This window comes from Notamacropus eugenii, chromosome 6, assembly GCF_028372415.1.
Source record: "Notamacropus eugenii isolate mMacEug1 chromosome 6, mMacEug1.pri_v2, whole genome shotgun sequence".
NCBI classification, from domain to species: Eukaryota; Metazoa; Chordata; class Mammalia; order Diprotodontia; family Macropodidae; genus Notamacropus; species Notamacropus eugenii.
The window spans coordinates 1,907,163-1,931,549 of NC_092877.1; the positions used below are offsets into that span (position 1 = coordinate 1,907,163).

Here is a 24,387-nt window from a genome sequence, read left to right on the forward strand (position 1 = left end):
GAAGGGAAGTGGAATCTTCCAAAACTGCCATTTAATGGAACCACTAATGAAATCTGAACAATCTACTTCACACTGAAGTGGAAAAATATCCACAAGGAGCATCTTTGACTTCAATGAGGTGAAAGTGCACTATGAAAATTGTATACCGTTGCTGTGTTTGGGATTTGTATGGTTATTTGGGATAGAGTTGTTTAAGTGCTTCTGTATCTTATTGCAGTCTTTCACATTGCATGAAAAGGTAATTTACACTGATGTGAAAAGAAGAAATGGACAAGATATTTTGCTAGGAGCCACAAAGATTAATCACCATTTATATTTTTTTTAAGATTGTATTTTATAAAAAAAAAAAATAAACCAGCCACTAAATGCGTGTAGCTACTTTGTGATCATATTGAAAAGACTTTAAAGATGTTTAAAACAACATAGCAAATAATGTATAATTTTTTCACAGAGATACTATGTAAAGCAAAATGCCTTAATTATTAGCATGTTTGAAAAAGCCAATATATTATGTTATTTCTATCTTTTAAAACAGCTGTGCATACAGGCATGAAATCAGGGGTTTTACAGTCATGGAGAATTTTGATTTTGGAACCTGTTTCACACAGTTGGAAAAACTTGAGGATATTTTTCTCTGATTTTTGCCAGAATCTGTGTGTGGGGGTGTATGCATCAATATAAAATACTGAATATTAATTGGGTAAATGCTCAACTGGAAATGTCCTTGGAATTACCTAATTTACATTCACTTTTTGAAAGTAATATGTAGATTTCTATTATTTTCAGTTCGGAATCATTTAAACTCCGTTTATTTGAGTAAATATACTAAATGCTTCTCTTTTTTTGCTTTTAAAAACTCATATAATGTCATACGTGTTCTAAATTCTTTCTCATTACTGGTATTTTGGATAATAGTGGCTAATGCTTTAGAATTGCCTAAAATTGCAGCTGGCCCTATATTCTCCATCCAAATAGTGGGTGAACTACCTCCTTCAGTGGCTGCTGTGAAATGGGGTTCACATGCACTCTCGTTGTGTAGAAACCCAGTTTTGTTTTTTATGCATGTAGTTTGCCATCACGAAAGAATCACTGCCAACGAGCTAGCTTATTTGTAATTAAGCTTTCTTTCTTTAATTTAACGTTTAACATTCATTTTCACAAAATTTTGGGTTCCAAATTTGTCCCCGCCCCCCACCCCCAAACACTGAGCATTCTAATTGCCCCTATCACCAATCTGCTCTCTCTTCTATCATCCCTCTCTGCCCTTGTCCCCATCTTCTCTTTTGTCCTGTAGGGCCAAATACCTTTCTATACCCCTTTACCTGGATTTCTTATTTCCTAGCGGCAAGAACAGTACTTGACAGTTCTTCCTAAAACTTTGAGTTCCAACTTCTCTTCCTCCCTCCCTCCCCACTCCTTCCCTTTGTAAGGCAAGCAATTCCATATAGGCCAAATCTGTTTAGTTTTGCAAATGACTTCCATAATAGTCGTATTGTATAAGACTAACTATATTTCCCTCCATCCTATCCTGTCCCCCATTACTTCTATTCTCTCTTTTGATTCTGTCCCTCCTCATGAGTGTTGACCTCAAATTGCTCCCTCCTCCCCATGCCCTCCCTTCCATTATCCCTCCCGCCCTGCTTATCCCCTTATTCCCCACTTTCCTGTATTGTAAGATAGGTTTTGCTACCAGAATGAGTGTGCATTTTATTCCTTCCTTTAGTGGAATGTAATGAGAGTAAACTTCATGTTTTTTCTCTCACCTCCCCTCTTTTTCCCACCACTAGTAAGTCTTTTGCTTGCCTCTTTTATGAGAGATAATTTGCCCCATTCCATTTCTCCCTTTCTCCTCCCAATATACTTCTCTCTCAATGCTTGATTTCACTTTTTTAAGATATGATCCCATCCTCTTCAATTCACTCTGTGTACTCTGTCTCTATGTGTGTGTGCATGTGCGTGGGCATGTGTGTGTGTGTGTAATTCCTCCCAGTACCCAGATACCGAAAAGTTTCAAGAGTTACAAATATTGTCTTTCCATGTAGGAATGTAAACAGTTCAACTTTAGTAAGTCCCTTATGACTTCTCTTTGCTGTTTACCTTTTCATGCTTCTCTTCATTCTTGTGTTCGAAAGTCAAATTTTCTTTTCAGTTCTCGTCTTTTCATCAAGAATGCTTGAAAGTCCTCTATTTCATTGAAAGACCAATTTTTCCCCTGAAGTATTATACTCAGTTTTGCTGGGTAGGTGATTCTTGGTTTTAGTTCTAGTTCCTTTGACTTCTGGAATATCCTATTCCACACCCTTAGATCCCTTAATGTAGAAGCTGCTACATCTTGTGTTATCCTGATTGTATTTCCACAATACTTGAATTGTTTCTTTCTAGCTGCTTGCAATATTTTCTCCTTGCCCTGGAACTCTGGAATTTGGCCAAAATGTTCTTAGGAGTTTCTCTTTTTGGATCTCTTTCAGGCGATGATCTGTGGATTCCTTGAATATTTATTTTGCCCTCTGGTTCCAGAATCTCAGGGCAGTTTTCCTTGATAATTTCATGAAAGATGATGTCTAGGTTCTTTTTTTGATCATGGCTTTCAAGTAGGCCCATAATTTTTAAATTGTCTCTCCTCGATCTATTTTCCAGGTCAGTTGTTTTTCCAATAAGATATTTCACATTATCTTCCATTTTTCATTCTTTTGGTTTTGTTTTGTGATTTCTTGGTTTCTCATAAAGTCATTAGCCTCCATCTGTTCCATTCTAATTTTGAAAGAACTATTTTCTTCAGTGAGTTTTTGAACCTCCTTTTCCATTTGGCTAATTCTGCTTTTGAAAGCATTCTTCTCCTCATTGGCTTTTTGAACTTCTTTTGTGAATTGAGTTAGCCTATTTTTCAAGGTGTTATTTTCTTCAGCATTTTTTTGGGTCTCCTTTAGCAAGGTGTGGACCTGCTTTTCATGCTTTACTTGCATGTCTCTCATTTCTCTTCCCAGTTTTTCCTACACCTCTCTAACTTGATTTTCAAAATCCTTTTTGAGCTCTTCCATGGCCTGAGCCCATTGGGTGGGCTGGGATACAGAAGCCTTTACTGCTGTGTCTTTCCCTGATGGTAAGCATTGTTCTTCCTCATCAGAAAGGAAGGGAGGAAATACCTGTTCACCAAGAAAGTAACCTTCTGTAGTCTTATTTTTTTTCCCTTTTCTGAGCGTTTTTTTCAGCCAGTGGCCTGACTTCTGAGTATTCTCTTCACACCCACGTCACCTCCAGAACTGCCCAGCCAGCGCTTGAGGGCTGAGATTCAAATGCTGCTTCCCAGCCTCAGGGCTTTGGGAGGGGGCAGGGCTGCCATTCAATGTGAGATTAAGTTCAGGTGCTCAGGTCGGGGCAGGGTCGCCTCAAGGACTCAGTTCCCTCAGGGGGTTTATGCAGAGACCTTCAATAATGGATCATGGTTCCTGCCTGCTTGGGGAACCCTGGTCTGCTGCTGCCTCCACTGCTGCCTCCGGAGGGGGCCTGAGTTATGGAGGCACCCCACTCCCCTCTCAGGAAGCCGAGAAGACCCTCTCACCAACCTTTGGGGCCTGTGGGTGGAGGGACCCACGTAGCTGCTGGAGATTCCATCCCTGAAGCCTGCTCAGATCTGCTCCTCTTGGTGCCTCGCAGCCAAGGCAGGGCTGGGCTCGGCTCCGGGTCAGGGGCACGATGGACCTTTTGCAAGAGGTTTTCAGTGCTCTCTGGAAAAGAAATCTCATATGTTCCATTGTTCTGTGGCTTCTGCTGCTCCAGAATTTGTTGGGAGTTCTTCTTTACAGGTATTTTATGGGCTGTGGGTTCAGAGCTAGCATATGTGTGTCTTTCTACTCCGCCATCTTGGCTCTGCCCCCTCAGAAACCCATTTTTGTATGATTAAACAGTGGTATGTGTTAAAATTGAAAGAAAAACCCTCTAGATCATTATTTATTAGAGAGATGCAAATTTAAACAATTCAGCACCAGCCATCATATTAACTAAAATGACAGAAAAGGAAGCTGATAAAAGCTAATTAGAATATGGGAAAGTAGGTACACTAATGAATTCTTGATGGAACTGTGACATGATCCACTATTCTGGAAAACAATTTAGAAGTTTACATAAAAGGTTATAAAGTAGTTTATTTCCATTGACCCAGAATTGTCACCACAAAAAGATCAAAGAAAAAAGGAAAGGTACTACATGTGCAAAAATACTTATAGCAGTTCCTATTTGTGCTAGCAAAGAAGAGAATATTAAAGGGATGTCCACAAATTAGAGAATGAATAAATAAGATATGACATGAAATTTTAATTGAATTTTATTGTGTTATAAGAAATTATAAGCAGACATGTATCAGAAAAACCTGGGAAGACTTACATAAATTGATACAAAGTAAAATGAACAGAACCTTGAGAACTTTGTGCGGAGTAATAACAATACTGTATGATGATCAACTGTGAAAGATTAGTTACTTTAATCATTACTGTGATCCAATACTATCCATCTGCAGAGAGATATGATGAATTCTGAGTGTAAAGTAGTAGACATAAAGATGCAAAACAATGGAACGAATCCACTTTTAGAAAGTAGAGGTAATCCAAATGAGACTTGTAATCAAATATCAAATGTAATCACAATGTAATATTTATAAAGCATGTTACAAATTTTCAAGTGCTGTATACATTTTTATATATCCTTCAAGATACAGAGACTTTGAATAAGCACTGACAGTTGACAAAGGATGGAGAAGATTAAGCTTAACCAGTTCTGAGAGGTCACATGGTAATTTGAATAATCCTAAAGTATTCTCTGCTTTACAAATTCATCTGCTTAATGTGAATATTCTTCTGGCAAAAGTGAATGATAGTGAATTATGGAATATACCTCCTCAAAAACTGAAATTTAAAAGTCATAAAAAAATGAAGGAATGTTATATAGTTGGCAGACCATGTGTCAAAACTTAATTTCAAATGAGAGGTGTTTAAGTGGCAAAATCAAGGAATTATGTTACCTGGGGGAAGGGGAAGGGGTGGGGAGTGGAATATCCACAAAGCAAGAATGAGAGAAAATAGATATACTCCCTAGACATAGTGTTTATAATCTCAAGATAGTAATAGTACCAGAGAAAGGCCTCCATTTTATTCACTGGATAATCTCTGTACAATTCACAAAGGGGATGAGGAAAGAATCACATAACATAGTATTGGAGTAGCAATCACGGTCCTTTGAAGATAAAAGGTAATTACAAGAGAATAACAAAAAATATTCAAAAAAGATCATGATTGTAATAATAGTGCACCAAATTAGCACAGTGGATAGAGCTCAGGGCCTGGAATCAGGAAAATGTGGCTTTAATCTACCTTCAGCCTCATATTAACTGTGTCCCTGCACATGTCACATAAGCCCTGTTTGTCTGTTTCTTCCTCTGTAAAATGGGGATAATAAAGCCATCTTTCTCCCAGGGTTGTGAAGGTCAAATGAGATAATTACAAAGTGTTTAGTACATTGCCTGGTTTAAAGAAATGCCATATAAATGTTAGCTATTATTTTATTCATTATCACCACAATCACCACCACTTCCATTACCACCACTATTGTCTTATCAAGTCTCGTTCTGTTTCCACCTTGTTGAGAAAGAAGAAAACAATAAGAAAGAATGACAATTCCAGCTCTTGGGGTATACAACTTAGTAATCAATGAATAAGGGCATTAGGGGAACAGTGAAGCACATCAAAACAGTCTTTAAAAAAAATGCCCCTGTGATAGAATCATTAAGAAATATTCTGGTGGCCTGAAACATATAACAAAAATTGACAAATATGAAGAGTATAAATTGAGATCTCAGTATTTTTAGAGGAAGTATGTAATTTTGATTCTTAAAACAGTCAGGAACAACCTTCTAATAGACATTTACACCTCAGAAATTCATGTCTCACCAAGCCAGAACAACTTCGTTAGTATGAAGAAAAGTATTAGACAAAAGTATGAGACAAAAGAATTAAAACGTTGTGGAAATAGAACCACTTAAGTAAACGTCCCTGTTGTCCTTCCTCCTTTTAGAATTGAACTGAAGATGATTCATTGAGATTATTATTGAGATATGTTTACATTTAGAAATATTTTCTCTGACTCTAAAAACAATCTGTTATATAAAATTACAGGTGTACTATAATCCATAGTGTATTGAACATGAAGTAAAAACAAGCAAATAAGCAAACATATATATCTTGTTCTGGTACTGTTTCTGATGGAATCTATTTTTTTTTAAAATGGAATAAGATTATTTTTGTCATTGTTCATAACAATAACTCTAATATTAAAGTTGAGAGGGGTTAAATAATCCTTACAGTGTCAGAGGTGATTTAAGACTAATTTCTTTTACATTACAGATACAAAATTCTATCCACTATGCCATACTATCTGTCTTATTGAAAAATATAAGATAATGCTCAGAAACTTACAATTTAATTGTTGATATTGCAATTTAATATTGCTATTTGAAAGAATTGGAGCATGCTATTTGATTTAAAATGATCAGGTCATGCATATTTTGCATGTTTAGGTTTTACATATATGATAAATAATTTCACTAATAAAAACAAATATCTCTATATTACCTGATTTTACATCCCATAATTAGGTTTGAGATGCAGTTTTAAGATGATAATGTAAAATACTAATATGAAGCTGGTTGATTAACATTGAAAACTTGGAGCAATAATAACTTCAAGTCAAGTGAAAAATTGGGTTTTTTTCTTCTCTAGAATATCCACTGTCTCACTAAAAGAACATCATGACATATTAATTTGTCACTAAATATTTTGACCAATATTATTCTAAGAACGATCTTTGCATTTTTGTTAGAAGACAATTTTTTTAAATGTTTCACCTAATTGAGACGAATTGATATTTCCCTGATGATCCATTATGCTATATAAAAAATTTTATTTTTTGTTCCAAAATTATCTCTCTCCATCCTTGTCCTCTGCTACCCACCAAAAAGGTAAAAAATGTGATGTCCATTATGCATATTAAGTCATATAAAAATATTTCAATATTGAACACATTGCAGAAAAAAGAAAAAAGTGAAACAAAATGTGTGCTTCAGTCTGCAAACAAAAACCATTAGTTATCTCTCTGTACATGGATAGTATTTCTCAGAACACCACCATGCTCTTAAAGAAACAGTTCCAACAACAACGAAAAGGCAATTTGTAATGCTGACAGGACACTAATTTTTTCTTCACATATTCAGGATCTGCTTACTTAGCCTCAAATAAGTTCTAAGAATATTACAATCTTTTATCATTTCCCTTGTGAAACATCATTGCTTGGCCAGGATATCCATTGCCTTACAGCTGGACATCACTTTTCTGTTCCAAATCTTCCTCATGGCACTTTTAATCTCTCTGTTTCTCAGAGTGTAGATCAAAGGGTTCAACATAGGAGTGATGATAGTATAGAAGACACTTAGAGATTTATCAATGGGGAAGGTACAGACCGGCCTAGCATATATGAAAATACAAGGGACAAAGAAGAAGACAACAACTGTGATGTGGGAGATGCAAGTAGAGAGAGCTTTTTGTCGACCTTCTGAACTTTGAGTTTTCAAAGAGTATAGAATGACTCCATAGGAGATAAGCAAAAGTAAAAAGACAATTATGCATATTACTCCCCCATTGGCAACCACTGAGATGCCAATGGTATAGGTATCTGTACAGGAAATTTCCAATAAAGGGTTCATATCACACATGAAGTGATCAAGGATATTGGGTCCACAGAATGTGAGACCAACAATGAAAAGCAGCTGAACTAGTGAATGCATGAAACCTCCAATCCAGGATACCACCAATAGCAGAACACATACATGCCCTCTCATAATGAGTAAGTAATACAAGGGTTTGCAGATGGCTACATAGCGATCATAGGCCATAAAAATGAAGAGGAAAACTTCAGTCCCACCAAATAGGTGTTCCAAGAAGAGCTGCACCATGCAAGCTTGAAAAGAAATGGTTGCCTTTTCATAGAGCATGTCTAGGGTCATTTTAGGGACAATGACAGTGGAATAGATAGCATCCATAAAAGACAAGAAGGTGAGAAAGAAGTACATAGGGGACCTCAAGGTCTTACTTCCAATGACAGTTATGATAATCAGAACGTTGCCCACAATAGTTAATATGTAGATAATTAAGAACACAGCAAATAGTATTTTTTGTACCTCAGGATTCTGAGTGAGCCCAAGGAGGACAAACTCAGTGACATTGTTCCTGTTTTCCATGATTTTTGAAGGAGGGCAGGGGGAGAAGAAGAGTAACTGTTAATGGATATGGCACAGGACTTGCAGTTAGAAGAACTTTGAATTCAGTTTTCACATCTACCTGTTTTTATGGCCAATCTCATATCCTTTATGGGCATCAGTTTCCTTACCAGAACATTGGTCATAATAGTAAAAACAGAGATTTTGTGGGGTTGGGGCAGGGAGAGAAGAAATGATGGATATTCTATTTGCAAATTTTAGTTTCTCATCTAAAAGTTGGTTAATCTTCTGCAGTTTCAGCAGTCAAATTACACCTATAAAGATAATTATGAAATATAAGTATTTTATTGATTCGTTCTAAGTCTCTTTCATTTCTCAATATACCCCTATACATCTGAAAGTATATGAATTAAGCCTTGCTCTTAATTTCTCTTCTTTGTAATGAAGGGAATAAGCCACGCTTTCTCAAATGTTTCCTGTGACAAAATTGATCCCATAATTACATTGTATTTCAATCGTTCTTTCTGTTTCCATTGTTGTCAACTTCATGGAGACTCTTTTCCATTTTCTCCCTATTAGACTCCGCTTTAATTTAAAAAAAAAAATTCGAATGTTTCTCTAATTCCAGATATTCATATTTTCTAATAATACAGATATGATCTGTCATATTTGAATGTTCCCCCATAAATGGACACCTATAACACTTTCAATTGTTGTTGCTACAAAAAGTACCTTAATGAATATTTTGGAGTATAAGATCCTTTTTCTGGTGTCCTCTGAGGTGACTGCCTGATGATGAGTTTCCTCATTTCCAGTGGCATGAGTATTTTAGTTTCTCTTTGTAAATACAACCCTTAAAATTTCATCTATTAATGTCTTCTAAAATTTCCAAGGCACTTCCACTTCAACAATATAATTTGTTCTCACAAGAGAAGTAAAATAGTTGTTAGTGGTTCTAGTCAAAAGTGGTTAAGGCACAGAAATGTGAGAATTATTAAAGGTTCCCTGATCACCTATGTGAAAAGATTTGCATTTTTTGAAGTAATTAAGTGCTTTCGTTAAGTAAACTGTGGGTCATCCAAATGGCTGTCCATTACTGAATAGTTAAAAACTAATAACACCTGGTTTCATTCAATCAATTGGGATTTGTTCTATTGTGATAATGATATTTTTCTCCATAATAGCATTATTAAAATATTAAAAAACCCATCAAAAGATATCACTTTAAACTATAATTGACATTTTTCCAAATATATCTATCATATCCTAAGACTGAAACTGAGATAAATAAATGAATATTTAATTTTCTTTTATTTAAAGGGACCTATTATAGAACTAGAAAATAACAAACATGATATAAAGGTCTTAAAATAATTATTATTGTTATATCATCATCATCATCATCTCACGTTTATCTAACACTTCAGTCTGGAGGTTAGAAATGGAAAAGATCATGTATTTCTTTTTCTGTTTTTGAGTTTGTCTGAGGCTATTGTCTTATTAATAACCAAAATCAGAACACTAAAACCCTCTTCTGAAATTAGTAGCATATGCCATTTTCTCAATATTTTCCAAAGCCTGAACTTTATATTTTTTTAGTTCATTTGCAAGGATGTCACTTCAAAATGGATAATGCTATAACGTGTCCCATATATTTTACATGTCAAAATAATCAGTTGAATCATGCAGTTGGTCGTGTGAGAAGACCAGGGATTTCTGTACGTGGCTTAAATCTTTATTTTGATAGTATTATTTTCTCTCATTTCCCATTCAGTTTGGGTTACCATCAACTTTATAGTCTGAAGACAAACAGTTTGGGATAGAATGAGAAATCGGAATTACTTGTATAAAAATATTACCTGTCCTTGAAGACAATTGCTCCAAGTCCTGAATTCTGATATGTTTTCCTTAATGTTGAAAGACTGCAGATTAGGGCAGTGGAAATGCTATTCACCACCACTCCCCCTGTTGTCACCACAGAGACAGAAAAATCCATGGCAATTCATTTCAGCTTAAAAGGTCTATGTGGATCTTATTATTTCCAAATTTCTTCTCCATTTCACTCAAATCAGTATTTTTCCAAACAATTAAGCTTCCTTAGGTTGTGAAGTTGATTCCATGTGAGTCTGTGGACAATTTTGTCCACAAAAGAGGATTTTATCCATATTCAGTAAGGCCACCATCTCATGTCTGTGAGGCATTCTAATACAGTGTTTTTAAAACTCCTTCTCCTCTAATGAAATCCTTTGAGGAATTTGCCCAGGGAAGAGGGAAAGTTCACAATAGTCCTTCAGTTCAGTGTCTCTGGAGGTGTCTCAGAGTTAATGACCTTAATTGTAGGGAAGACAATGAAAAGAAGACAATGAGTCCAAAGGAAAAATCAGAGATATTTTCAAAAGAAGTTACTCCTGGAGTTAGGGTTATTAAAAGACTTATGTGGTTTCTTCAATGTTGCACCAAATGACAGTTGCAGGCTCAGGATTCTAGTCTCTTGAACAGCTAATTTGTTACAAAATTCAGAAAACATGCAAAATAATGCCTCTATCTCAAACGTCTGAATGCACTAAGATAACTTTTTTTTTTTGAAGGGTCCTATAGAAAGAAAGAAAATGGAATTACTAAGAATACATTTATTACCTATTAAATGTATTGCTACATCTTACTGGAATGAAATTTATATTGTGCTTAATATTTCACATGCATCTTATAAGTAAAAAGTTTTCTACCACATGAATATTAGAAAGTGGGGAAAAGACTGTAGATGGAAGAGCAGTGAAATACAATTTTATTTAAATAATAAATAAAAGGAGATATAAGGATATTTTTAGTGTTCTATTTTTTCCCAATTACACTTAAATGCAACTTTCAATATTCATTTTTAAAACTGAGTTCCAAATTATCTTTCTCTCTCTGTATTCCCCTCATTGAAAAGATGAACAGGGAGTAGAGGGACATACATGCTCTAGCTCTACCCCCATAACCTATAAAATATTTGTAAAATTGACTCTGAACAAATTCTAGAGCAGCAGAAGCCACAAAAAGACAGAGAGAAAGATTTCCAGCCAAAGACAGCCTGGAAGGCAAACAGGAAGGGTCTATCTCACTAGGCTCAGAGTCAAAAACAGCCCAGACTTGGAAACTGGCATGGAAAGTGTTGGAGCATGCTTCATAGTGTGGATTCAGGGGTAGCAGCTGTAGTTCCCAGATTTCTCAACCCACAAACACCAAAGACAGCTTCAAAAGTCAGTGAGAAAGCTCTTTCATCTGGGTGAGAAGGAAGAAGGGCCCATTCCTAGCCCTGGTTCCACTCTTCAGTGGGGTAGGTTTTGGAGCCCTTTGCCTAAAGACCCTGGGGGAATTGAGCAGCCCATCTGGGACTCAATTCTGACTGGTGGTCCTATGGTGAGTTGGAGTGCAGAAGTAGTGGAACTGGTGGATGCTTTGGAGAGGATCCTGGGCAGAAAAGCTTGTGGTTGCTCCTAGACTAGAAGGCAGGCCAGAAGAGGTATAAACACCTCTACCTTGATTGTGTTACCTTGGAGGAACTGAGAACTTAGAGGTCCCTAGAGTATATCATCCACTTGACAAAGGACTCAAAAGTCAAGTAACTGGAGGGGAAAATGCCCAAATAAAGGGAAAAAAATAACACTTACTTTCTTGGCCAAAAGTTATTTTCTTCCATTCTTTCAGATGAGAAAGAACAAAGCATCCCATCAGAGGAAGCCATAAAAGGCAAGGTTTCTACATCGAAAAACTCCAAAAAATATATACCATTGTGTCAGGCCAAGGAAGAGTTCAAAAAGGACTTTGAAGATCAAGTAAGACAGGTGGAGGAAAAATTGAGAAGACAAATGAGAGCAATGCAAGGAAATCATGAAAAGAGTGTCAACAGCTGGCTAAAGGAGACACAAAAAATTACTGAGGAAAATAACACCTTTAAAAATAGACCCTTCCCAATTGAAAAATGATCAAAGGATATGAACAGGCAGTTTTCAGAGGAAAAAATTGAAGATATCTATAGCCATATGAAAAAAATGCTCTAAATCCCTATTGATTAGAGATATGTAAATCAAAACAACTCTGACATACCACACCACACCTATCAGATTCGCTAACATGACAGAACAGGAAGATAATAAATGTTGGAGTAAATGTGGGAGAGTTGGAACACTAATTCCTTGTTGCTGGAGGTGTGAGCTGATCCAATTACTCTGGAGAGCAATTTGGAACTATACTCAAAGGGCTACAAAAATGTGCATACCTTATGACCCAGCAATACTGCTTCTAGGACTGTATCCCCAAGATATCATAAAAATGGGAAAGGGTTCCACATATGTAAGGGAATTGCCAACCCTCAGCTCTCTTGGATGATGTACACCAATCACGGCTCAGGTAATCTGAGGGGAGATTGGTAAGGCATGAACAAGATGGCGCTGGGAGGAAGGGTTCCGCCCCTGTTCACCACCAGATACTTCCTGAAACCTGGCTGGAAAGCAGTAGCAAAACTTGCTTAAACTAGTTTAATCTTGCTTGTGCTGCTTATGTAACTAAGGTGTACATGATACTCCATAAGTGCCTGAGCTAGTTTGAATAAACGGAGTTGCCTTACATCTTTGCCTCCCACCTCATCGTTACTCACAGCGAGCTCCTTCAGGGTCGACAGACCCTGCTGGTCAGATAAACCTGTCAGCTCAGGGTGAATGGCCCCCACTAAATCCCATTCACACATACACAAAAATATTTATAGCAGCACTCTTTGTGGTGGTAAAAAACTGGAAATCAAGAGGATGCTTATCAACTGGGGAATGGATGAATAAATTATGGCATATGAATATAATGAAATACTATTGAGCTATGAGAAACGATGAACAGGAAGACTTTAGGGAAGCTTGGAAATACTTATATCATCTGATGCTGAGAAAAAGGAGCAGAACTAGGAGAACTTTGTACACAGTAACAACCACAGTGTGCAAGCACTTTTTCTGGTAGACTTAGAACTTCATTGCAGTACAAGGACTTAAAATTTCCCAGTGGTTTTTTCAGGCAAAATGCCTTCCACATCCAGAGAAAGAACTATGGAATTCAATTGCAGATTGTAACAGATTTTTTTTCTTCTGTATTACGTTTTGGTTTGTTATGTGATTTCTCCCATTCATTTTCATTCTTCTATACAACATGACGATGGTGAAAATGTATTTAACAGGCATGAATGTGTAGAAACTATATAAAATTATAAGCTGTCTCAGGGAGGAAGCAGGGAGGTTGGGGGGAGTGAGGTGGAGGAAGGGAAAGGAAAAATCTAGGCTGTATGGTAGTGATTGTGGAACACTGAAAATAAGTAAACAAACAAACAAACAAATAAATAAATAAAAATTACAAAGGAAAAAAATAAACTAACCCAAATGGCAAAAGAGGTCCAAAAATCCAGTGAGCCAGAAGAATGACTTAAAAAACAGAATTAGTCAAATGAAAAAGGAGGTTCAAAAGCTTACTGAAGAAAATAGCTCTTTAGAAATTAGAATGGAGCAGAGGCAAACTAATGACTTTATGAGAAACCAAGAAATTATGAAAAATAACCAAAAGAATATAAAAATAGAAGAAAATGTGAATTACCTCCTTGGAAAAACAAATGACCTAGAAAATAAATCCAGGAGACACAATTTAAAAATCATGGGACAGTCCTAAGCCAAGGCGGAGGTGGAAGCTTGCTTCTCTTTCCATGGTGTGCCCACATTGCAAAGTGAATTGACCTCGATGTTTCTGCAGAGTTACCTCAAAGAGCAAGGGGACAGGATCTACACCCTAAAGAAAACAGACCCTGCAGGACAACAGACCTGTTCAGCTCACCCAGCCAGATTCTCTCCAGATGACAAGTACTCCAGTCACCGTATCACCAACAAGAAGAGATTCAAGGTTCTCATGACCCAGCAAGCACTATTGGTCCTCTGAATTACCAAACCACCCAGGACTCTGGTGCAAGAACCTTGTCCTACATCTAGGAGACCTCGTTCAGGAGGAGCTTACATCTTTGACTCTCTTAAACCATTCTCACAAGTTTAAAATTACTCCTTCTGTAGACTTGCTTTTTAGAATCTAGCCTCAGTTTGCCTGTGTTCCTCTTGGTACTTGGTAGCAATCAAGCTAAAATGAAAAAGCCTAAAGTTTCCACATCTTTTTAATCAGTGTTGTAGGCTACTAAAGCTGAGATGGTTTAGAGATCTATTTTTCCTTTTTAATTGGGGGCAGAAAAATCCTTGAATTGATCAGCAGAAGCTAGGTGGCTCAGTGGATAGAGTGCTGGATCTGGAGTCAGCATGATCTGAATATATTTGTAAAAAGGTACTTAATACAGCACCTGGCATGTAGTAGCTATAGAAATGCTTATTCCCTTTCCTGATCAAAAAATAACATCTCCATTTTTATTATTGTTTTAGAATACTAGCATGTTTGCATTGGAATTCAAAAATCCTCATTTGCTTCAGTAAGAATTAATCAAATTGAAAAAAAAAATTATGAGACTTCCTGAAAGTCATGGTCAAAAAAAGAGCCTAGACATCATCTTTAGTGAAATTATTAAGAAAAACTACACTGATATTCTAGAACCAGAAGGTAAAATAAATATTGAAAGAATCCACTGATCACCTACTGAATGACATCTGAAAAGAAAAATTTACAGGAATATTGCAACCAAATTCAAGAGTTTTCAGGTCAAGGAGAAAAATATGCAAGCATCTAGAAAGAAATGATTTGAGTATTATGGAAATACAATCAAGATAACACAAGATCTACTTCATTGAATACCCCTCTCTACCCTGAAGCATTATACTTAGTTTTTCAAAGTAGTTGATTATTATTTGTAATCCTAGCTCCTTTTAGCCTCCAGAATATCATATTCCAAGCCCTGTGATCCTTTAACGTAGGAGCTGTTAAATCTTGTGTTAACCAGACTGTGGCTCCATGATACCTGAATTGTTTCTTTCTGGTTGTTTACCATATTTTCTTCTTCACCTGAGAGTTATGAAATTTGGCAATAATATTCCTGGGAATTTTCATTTTCAGAACTTATTCAGGAGGTCATCAGTGCATTCTATAATTTCTATTTTAGCTTCTGGTTCTAAAATGTTGTAGCACCAATGCAATATTCACAGCACCTATGGCAGCCATGAATATTCCAAAGCAATTCTGAACTGAAAAATATAACAGATTTCCCATATTGAAGACAGAACCAGAACATTTATTCAGACATGAGAAAGTCAAATTCATCATTGCAACAAAAATCTATACACAATAACAATGCAGAGAACAACACCAGCACCAAGCTTTCGCCCTTCTCAGTTCCTCACAAAACAGTTCCATTAAATAAATCACAAGCAGATCCCTTTAAACAAAATCACACACAAGCTCTTTCACTAATGCTAGCCAGCTGCCTGCTTGCCTTCATCCTTCCTACCTCTGACAAAATCATCTCCAAACTTCCTCTCTGTCGAATTCGTTGGGCTCATCCTCGTCCCCTATGGCCTTGCTTCCGCTTTTTGTTCGGCTTCTTGGATTTCAGCGGTCCATCTGGTCGGAACCCAGATACCTTGTTCTGATGATTCTCCATCTGGTTGGATACATAAATGACCCTGTCCTCTTACAATAACGGTACCAGGGCCTTGCTACTGGCCCTCTGGGGTTTTCCACATCACCCGTGCTCCTGTTAAGCAGGTATTCGGGATTTTTTTTATTCTTTGTTGATGTGATGACATTGAGGTCCCTGCATAATAGCGTAAAGCTGTTTGTAAAATCATCCCTAAATTGTAAGAAATTATGAGTATATGCTACTTGTGATATCTGTGCCTGTGTAAGACGTCCCCACACTCCCCATTTTTTGTTTTATTAGGAGTGATTTTAGGGTGCAGTTGGCACGTTCTACTATTGCTTGGCCAATAGGGTTATAAGGAATACCAGTGACATGTTTAATAGCAAATTCTTGACAAAATAGTGAAAATGTTTTTGAAGTACAGTCGGGTCCATTGTCAGTTTTTATAGCACTGGGTACCCTGCAGGCTGCGAAACAATATAGGAGATGGGCTGTAACATGACGGACTGCCTCACCGGGCTGAAGGGTCGCAAGTATAAACCCAGAATAGGTGTCCACAGTGACATGTATGAGGGCGTGGCCAAAGTGGGTAACGTCCATTTGCCAGAGGGCATTGGACCTGTCCCCACGGGGATTAACTGCCGCATCCTTCGGAGGAGGGTGAAAAGGAGCACAATTGGTGCAGCATTTGACTAGTTGTCATTCCTCCTCTTTCTTAAGGCCATATAGATGTCGCAGGGACCTAGCGGACAGGTGGTATTTGGCATGTGCTTTATGTGCCTCGGTCTGTAGGGGGCATAGCAAGGCACGGTCTACTACATCATTACCTTGGAATATTGGGCCTGTGGTAGAAGTATGAGAGCGAACATGCAGGACATATAAGGGGAAAGGACGAGAAAGAAGATGCATCTGCACATCAGCTAATAAGGAAGCAATAGCACTAGTACAGGAATTAATAAGGGCGTTAGGGAGATCACGAAGGGCGTTAGCACAATATAAGCTGTCCATTATAAGATTGAAAGGTTCAGAAGAAAACAGTTGAAGGGCTTTAATAATAGCAAAAAGCTCGTTCTTTTGAGCAGAGGTGAAGTTAGTTTTATAAACCTGCAGAATCTGTTTTTGTGGAACATAAACAGCAGCCCGTTGAGCCTTAGTGGCATCCGTAAAGACATTTGGGCCTTGTACAGGTGTTGCAGCGATAGAATGCGGAGGAGGATGCAGAGAAAGCGTTTCCCATCCCCAAAGCACAGGAGGAAGTGGGAGGGAAAAGATCTCACAAGTGGTTAGAATAGCTGCCCATTCAGGGGTGGAATCTGTAAAATAGCAAAGACAAGCTTCAGAAGCAGAAATATTCAAAACTCGATAAAAATCAAAAATCTGAATACAGCGATCCATGATATCTACAAGAAAGTGTGCAAGCATCTGATATTTATTGGGAAGACTCCTCTTACTTCTCTTGGCATACAGCCATTCTAAAATCCCATGATTTTGATAAAGACAACCAACGTATATATATTGTCTAGGACAACTGCATAAATTGGGAAATTAACATTAACTTGCACTACAGAGGCTGCACGTCTTCGTAAGATGTTTTGTACAGCTTCTTTTGCGGCTGGGGTCCACTGTCTGGAGGAGGTAAGTGAGGAATCACCCTCAGCCCCAGAGGGGAGTAATTGAGTATGAGTTATAAAGGGGACATATCCTGACAGGCCCACAACCAATCGGGGAAAAGGAGCAGGAGGGACGTCAATAGGACTTGTAGTCCAAGGCTTGATAACCCCGTCTGCCTCTTCCCCTCCTGTAGTAGGTGACTTAGAACAGATTAGGATCTCAGTTGTTGAGGAGCCCGTTGATAGTCCTGCTGGAACTTGAGTGAGGGTCGAGTTGAGGGAAGAGGGAAGTTTACTCCCTCTTCCTTGGTCACTTCTAGGGGGAAAGCTGTCATTCCGGGGCCCCCACAAGGAGGGCTCTGCCTCCCGTTTCCCGACCCGGGATTATTTTTTCTCTGCCTACAAAATTTGGCTATATGACCAACTTTCCCACAACAAAAACAGGTAGTTTGAGGGGGTGAATTCTTTTTTGAAGCTCTACATTGGGATTTAAAGTGGCCTAACTTCCCGCAATTAAAGCAACCTCTGGATCCTCCACTGTCCTGCATCTGTTGAATTCCTTGGACAATTGCAATTGCTTGATGTTGTAACCCTTCTGATAGTCCCTGGGTAATAGCCTTAGCCTGTTGCTGCAACCCTTGGGACATACCTACTGTCATAGCTTGAAGATTTTTGTCCTGTGGAGGGGTATCTAATAAGCGTTCCACAATTTCTTCTAAAGTGGGAGTGGGGCCTAACCCAATAAGTGCCTGCTGATACTCTGGCCATAATCCTTCCTTAACCAATTGGGGAATAATAAGATTCACCCCAGGAGATTGCGCTATAACCCTCTGCACTAACAGCTGCACTCTACTTATAAAATCAGTGGAATTCTCTGTAGGGCGCTATTTTAATCCCACTAATTTCTCGCGTTCAGATCCCTGAGCCTCAATTTTCCCAAAAGCTCGAAGATGACACTCTTGAACAGCTACAAAGACATCTGGTTGGTATTTAATTTGAGAAGAAAGGGATTCCCATTTGCCAGACCCCATGATCATCTCTAACCCCGCTTCTGGGTTAGTACCTCTCCTCCCCTCAACATATGATTCTGCTTCTCTTTTAACCAGAGCAGAAAGGGCAACTGCCTGGCCAGGCAAAAGAATCGCGCCCGCAACCTCTCTCCAGTCATATGGTGTCCAAGGCCAGGAGGTGGACCCGAGAGAAAGTAGATGTTTAGCATACGGAGAGGAAGGACCGTATTTAGTAACTGCCTCTTTAAGTTCTTTCAATAGTTTAAAGGGCACCGGTGGATGATAAGGCTTCCCAGGTCCTTGTCCATTTTCATCAACACAAACGGGGAATAAGAGGGAAGGTTTTCTATTCCACGCATCCCAATCTATCTCGTCTCCCTCCTCTAAAGCAGCCTTTAGGTTCTGAGTAAGCATGCTTTTTGAACGGGGATTCGTCGGTAATTTTTTAGACCCCCACAGTCATAGCTGCAAAAGCTGTACAGGGATACCCGTCAGAATCCTCCGCTATCCCCTCCCAAGTAATGTCCCACTGCATAGGACGGGTCTCACTTCCTCTGTTCCTTCTGTGCAGTGCACTAGCCCTCTCTCCCCTTCCTGATTCCTCACTCCCTGATTTCTTTGTTTGCTGCGCAGCCAATAGAATTGAAGTAGCTCCCCCTTTTGAGCCTCCCCCTCTCTTCTCTGGTTGTGCTTCGTCCCTCGTGACTAATTCTTTGTTCCCCTTTTTTCCAACGCCATTTTTCTTAATTCCCTTTAACTCTTCCCAGGGATAGATAGGTGGTACATCATCATCTGAAGTTTCCCCCAAAGAATCTCCCACCTGGGTGCGGCTGTGCTCAGTGAGAAAAGGGCGCTGCGGTTCTTGTAGCAACAGCTTTATCAGGGAGTAAAAAGTGAAATCATGATTGGTCAGAGTGCTGGGTTTAGTTTCAGCATAAGAGACCATCTGCTGACCAACCTCACCCCAATTAGTCTTGTTTATTCCAGAGTGTTCTAACCAAGGAGAAATCTCCCAAATCTTTTCTACAAAACTGCAGCATTGTCTTATATGGGGCTTAATGTGCTGCCGCTTACACAACTTATATAACTGGCATGCAAGCACTGCCTTTTGCTCGGGTTTGATCAGGGGGATACTATACCCTTGACCCATGTTTGCTTCCCTGCCTTCCCAGGAAATTCCTGAGGCTGTCTAGCTCTTCTCCTCAAAGTGAGGAGGCCAAGCGGATTTCCTAGCGTAGCAGTCCCTGTTCCGGTCACCAAAATGTCCCGGGCTTTCTTCACTAATTTAAATATCCTGGGCTCCTCTCACTAATTCAAATGTCCTGGGCTCCTTACGCTAACTTTCCCTCCCTGGGCTTCGCTTGGAATCTTACCTCAAGATCTAGATCTCTATTGGTCTTCAGACATCTCTGGCCCCTCTGGTGGGGGAGGGGAGTAACTAGACAGAACACCCGAGTTGGCAGCTGTACACTCTTTAATGGTTAATTCACTCCCCCCGGGATCCCCCCAATGCCCCAGTATATCTTTAGGCACCCGAGCTCCTCCCATGTTCCTCCCCATAGGCAGAGCCTATCCTGTTACTGAGGTGTTCCCAGTACCTCATAGCTTACTAGACCAGCTAGCAGGCTACATAAGCAGGTTAACACCTCCAGGTGTCTCTCCTTTCCATACAGGAGGCCATGGTCCAGAGCTGGGCCACAACACCTCTCAGCTCTGCACTAACTCCACCTCTTCCTGCTCTACCTCTTCACCAAATTCCTCCCATCACTAACTCCATGTGACTCAGACATCTATGTGACACAAGCAGGTCACATGGGCCTATTAATGAATGGGAAAGATCTTCCCATTTAAATTACCATTACAGATATTGAGGCAGTTTTGCCTGATAATTTCTTGAAAGATGATATCTAAGCTCTCTGTCTCTCTCTGTCTCTCTCTGTCTCTCTCTCTCAGTCTCTCAATCTCTCTCTCTCTCTCTCTCTCTCTCTCTCTCTCTCTCTCTCTCTCTCTCTCTCTATCTCATGATCATGGTTTTCAGGTAACCTTATAATTCTTAAATTATCTCTCCTGGATTGATTTTCCAGGACAGTTGTTTTTTCCAATTAGATATTTCACATTGTCTTCTGTTTGTTTTTCATACTTTTAGTTTTGGTTTATTGTTTCTTGATATCTCATAGAGTCACTAGCTTCCACTTGCTCAATTTTCATTATTAAATAATTATTTTCTACAGTGAGGTTTTGTACTTCCTTCTCCATTAGACAAATTATACCTTTCAAGGTCTTCTTTGAGTTAGTGAATTTTCGTGCCTCTTTATCCATTTGAGCAATTCTGCTTTTCAAGAATTTTTTTTTCTTCGTTGCATTTTTGAAACTACTTTTACAATTTGCCCTATGCTGATTTTTAAGGTGTTATTTTCTTCAGTAATTTTTGGACCTCCTTTCCAAGCAGTTGGCTCTTTTGTTTTCTAAACGATTTTCTTGCATTACTCATTTTTTCATTTCTCCTCTACCTCTGTAATTTGATTTAAAAAATATTTTGTACTCTTCCATAGTCTGAGACTAATTCATACTTTTTTTTGAAGTTTCAATATAGGAGTTTTGAATTTGTTATCTTTTGGGTGTGTATTTTGATCTTCTTTGTCACCACAGTAACTTTCTATAGTCAAAATATTTTTCTGTTGTTTGTTAATTTTTCCAGCCAAGTATTTTGACTTTACACTTCTTGTTAAAGTGGGACTCTGCAGGATAGAGTACACACTATCTCAAGCTTCAGGGATTGTGTGTAGCATTCAAAGATGCTTCTAGGGACCTCTAAGTTTTTAGTTCCTTTGAGGTGGCATTATCTAAGGAGAGATGTATTTACTATGCTTCTGGTCTGTGCTATGCTCTGTAAGTGCTCACAAACACTCTTCTGTCCTGGAATTGTAACCATGGTCCCTACTTCCTTTCAGTGGCAAGTTCTGGTTCACTACTGCTCCTTCTCACTGTGCTACTGTTATCCAGATGTGAATATAGGCAAACAATGGAGTCCTTCCCCTAGTGCCAGTAAAGAGATCCTTCTAATCTCTTTCTGACCAGTTGTCCAATCTGCCACCTTTTGTCCGTGGGCTCAGAATTCCAAACACAGCTGCTTATTCAGTAACTCTCAAGCCCTGCTCTAGTTTCCTGGGGACTAATTGCACTGGTGCAGCCTGCACTGGAGTGTCCTCCACTCTCACCCTGCTGTAACAGACATTTCCTGTCAAATATCTAGTGGTCTTCGGCTAGATAATTGTTTCACCTCACCTTTTTTCGGGTTCTGCCTCTCAAGAATTTGTTTTAGGGCATTATTTGAAGGTTTATAAAGGAGTTTTGGAGAGCTCTCAGGAAAGTCCCTCAAGTCCCAGCCTTTGGGTAGCCATCTTGGATCTGCTCTCACATAATGCTATTTTGAAGAGAAAAGACACCTGAGCCTTGAAAAATAAGGAACAGGCCATTGGCAGTCAGGCTATTTGAAGTTAGTTGATTAGTATATAGGGGAATGCAAATTAGACACTCTTACAAAAACCCTTGATGGTATGGCACATATAAGAAATTAATCTGAGGAGAATGACCCATATTATAGTAGTATAACTATGTCATATTATTTGACTGGTATTTCTAATAAAGAAATTTTATGAAAGAAAATGGATATTTTTCTTTTCCCTTTCTTATTTTGGAATTTTATTTCTTCTTTTTTTAAAAATTATTTAATTTTCTTGTAGTAATTGTAGTGTTCTACAGTCACTTCCACATCACTTAGATTTTTCCCACCTTTCTCCCCCTCTTTTCCCCCTCCTTCCTTTTTGGAGACAGCATGCAATTTTATACAGGTTCTACATATACATTCATATTTAATACATTTTCACCTTAGTCATGTTGCATAGAAGAATTAAAATGAATGGGAGAAATCATAAAAGGAAGCAAAAATTTATACAAAAGAAAATGATTTGCTATATTCTGTGATCGTATCCTACAGTTCTCTCTCTGGATGTGGAAAGTATTTGCCGTAAGAGACCTTTGGAAACTTTTTTAAGTTCTTGCATTGCAATGAAGCTCTATGTCTACCAGAAAAACTCCTCCCACACTGTGGTTGGTGCTGTGTACAAAGTTCAACTGGTTTTGCTCCTGTTGCTCAACATCAGTTCATATAAGTCTTTGTAGGCCTTTCTGAATTCTTCTTGCTCATCATTTCTTATGGTACAGTAGTATTCCCTTACATTCATATATCACAATCTATTCAGCCATTCTCTACTTCATGGGCGTCCCATTCATTTCCCGTTGTTGGCCACCACAAAGAGTGCTGCTATAAATATTTTTGTGTATGTGGCACCCTTTCCCACATTTATGATTTCTCGGGGATATAGTGCAAGAAACAGTATTGCTGGATCAAAGCCCTCCTAATCTTAGTTGCATTGGGTTTGTTGATGCAAAAACTTTTCAATTGGAATTGGAGGGCAGAGCCAAGATGGCAGAGTGAGAGTAGCTACTCACCTAAGCTCTTACACAAACTCCTTCAGATACCTCTAAAAAGAGAATCTGATCATATTTTGGAGGCACAGAATCCAATAGGAGACAGACTGCAGCAGATTCACACACCAGGACAGACTGGAGGATAGATAGAAAGAATCTATTCTTTGGGGTTGAGCCCACAGCACACACAGTGCAGTACATACTGCATCAGTGTGGACTCGCAGGACATCCCCAGCCTCAGGCAGCAACAGCATGGAGGAAAGACAGAGGGCCAGCCCAGGGCAGGAGACCAGCTGAGCTGAGTGAGTGACAGCCACTGAGCCCTAGTTATCAGCTGCAGCTGCTCCTGAGACTTGCAGCCCACAGATTAAACATCTGTAAGTTACCTACTTGATCTTCTGGGAGTCAAAATGGCAGCGTGAACAGTAAATGCTCTCTCTCCCTCCCCTTATTGAACTGAAAAGGATCATAAAATATTTCTCCAGAAAAATCCTGGATCACTGGAAATAGCTGAAGGAGCATACAGTCTCATAGTACTTGAGGCTAGGAATATAGCTAAGGGGAATTCATCTTACTGTGACAGAGGCTACCCAGAAGGAGAGGAGACCCAGGGGTGGTGGAAACTCACACTAGGATAATAAGCGTGAGCTGAGCTTGCCTGTGCTCTAGCTCAGCTGAGGAGATCTCCAGTGACCAGACCACCCCTCCCCCACACTTAACAAACTAGCTTGAATGTTTAGCCAGGAAATACAAAACAAAAGGAAAAACAAAGGTGCCTGCCTTTAGCTTCCCAAACCAGCAGCTCAACGACAGATTCTCCAGCTTCTAACTGAATGAACCAGAGGCCACAACACAAGAAGCCTCACCATCATGAGCAAGAAACAAAGGAGGAGGGAAAAGAACATAGAATCTTTCTATGGGGACAAGGATCAAAACACGATTACCAAAGGGGTCAGTACTGAGACTGCACTTCCAACTGAAACTTGAGAAGGGACTATGAACTGCTCACATACACAGAGAACACTCCCGGAACACTTGAAGAAGGAAATAGAAGAAAAAATGGTCAATAATTTTAAAAGTATGAAAAAAGAATTCACTGACGAGAACAGCTGTTTGAAAGGGAAAATTGAACAAATGGAAAAGGAAATATAAAAATTAACTGGTGAAAATAATTCCTTAAAAGGAATAATTGGACAGATGGAAAAGGAGATGCAAAAGTTAACTGAAGAAAACAATTTGATGAAAATTAGAATTGAACAAGTAGAAGTTAATGAATCTATGAGACGTCAAGAATAAGTCAAACAAAATTTAAAGAATGAAAAGATAGAAGAAAATGTAAAATATCTAACTGGAAAAACAACTGACTTGGAAAATAGACCCAGGAGAGAAAATTTAAGAATTATTGGCCTACCAGAAAGCCATGGTGAAGAAAAG

General features: G+C 38.7%; 1 protein-coding gene and 1 pseudogene across 1 annotated transcript; one reads left to right on the forward strand and one right to left on the reverse strand.

Annotated features, from left to right (window-relative positions):
- Positions 1–6,989: 6,989 nt before the first annotated feature.
- LOC140511540 (olfactory receptor 4A47-like) lies at positions 6,990–8,395 on the reverse strand. The gene has a single exon (XM_072620669.1). It carries the CDS (start codon positions 8,279–8,281, stop codon positions 7,328–7,330), a length of 954 nt encoding a protein of 317 aa, XP_072476770.1. The 5' UTR covers positions 8,282–8,395; the 3' UTR covers positions 6,990–7,327.
- A 5,619-nt stretch (positions 8,396–14,014) lies between these two features.
- Positions 14,015–14,261, forward strand: LOC140511541 (H/ACA ribonucleoprotein complex subunit 3 pseudogene; annotated as a pseudogene).
- Positions 14,262–24,387: the final 10,126 nt, after the last annotated feature.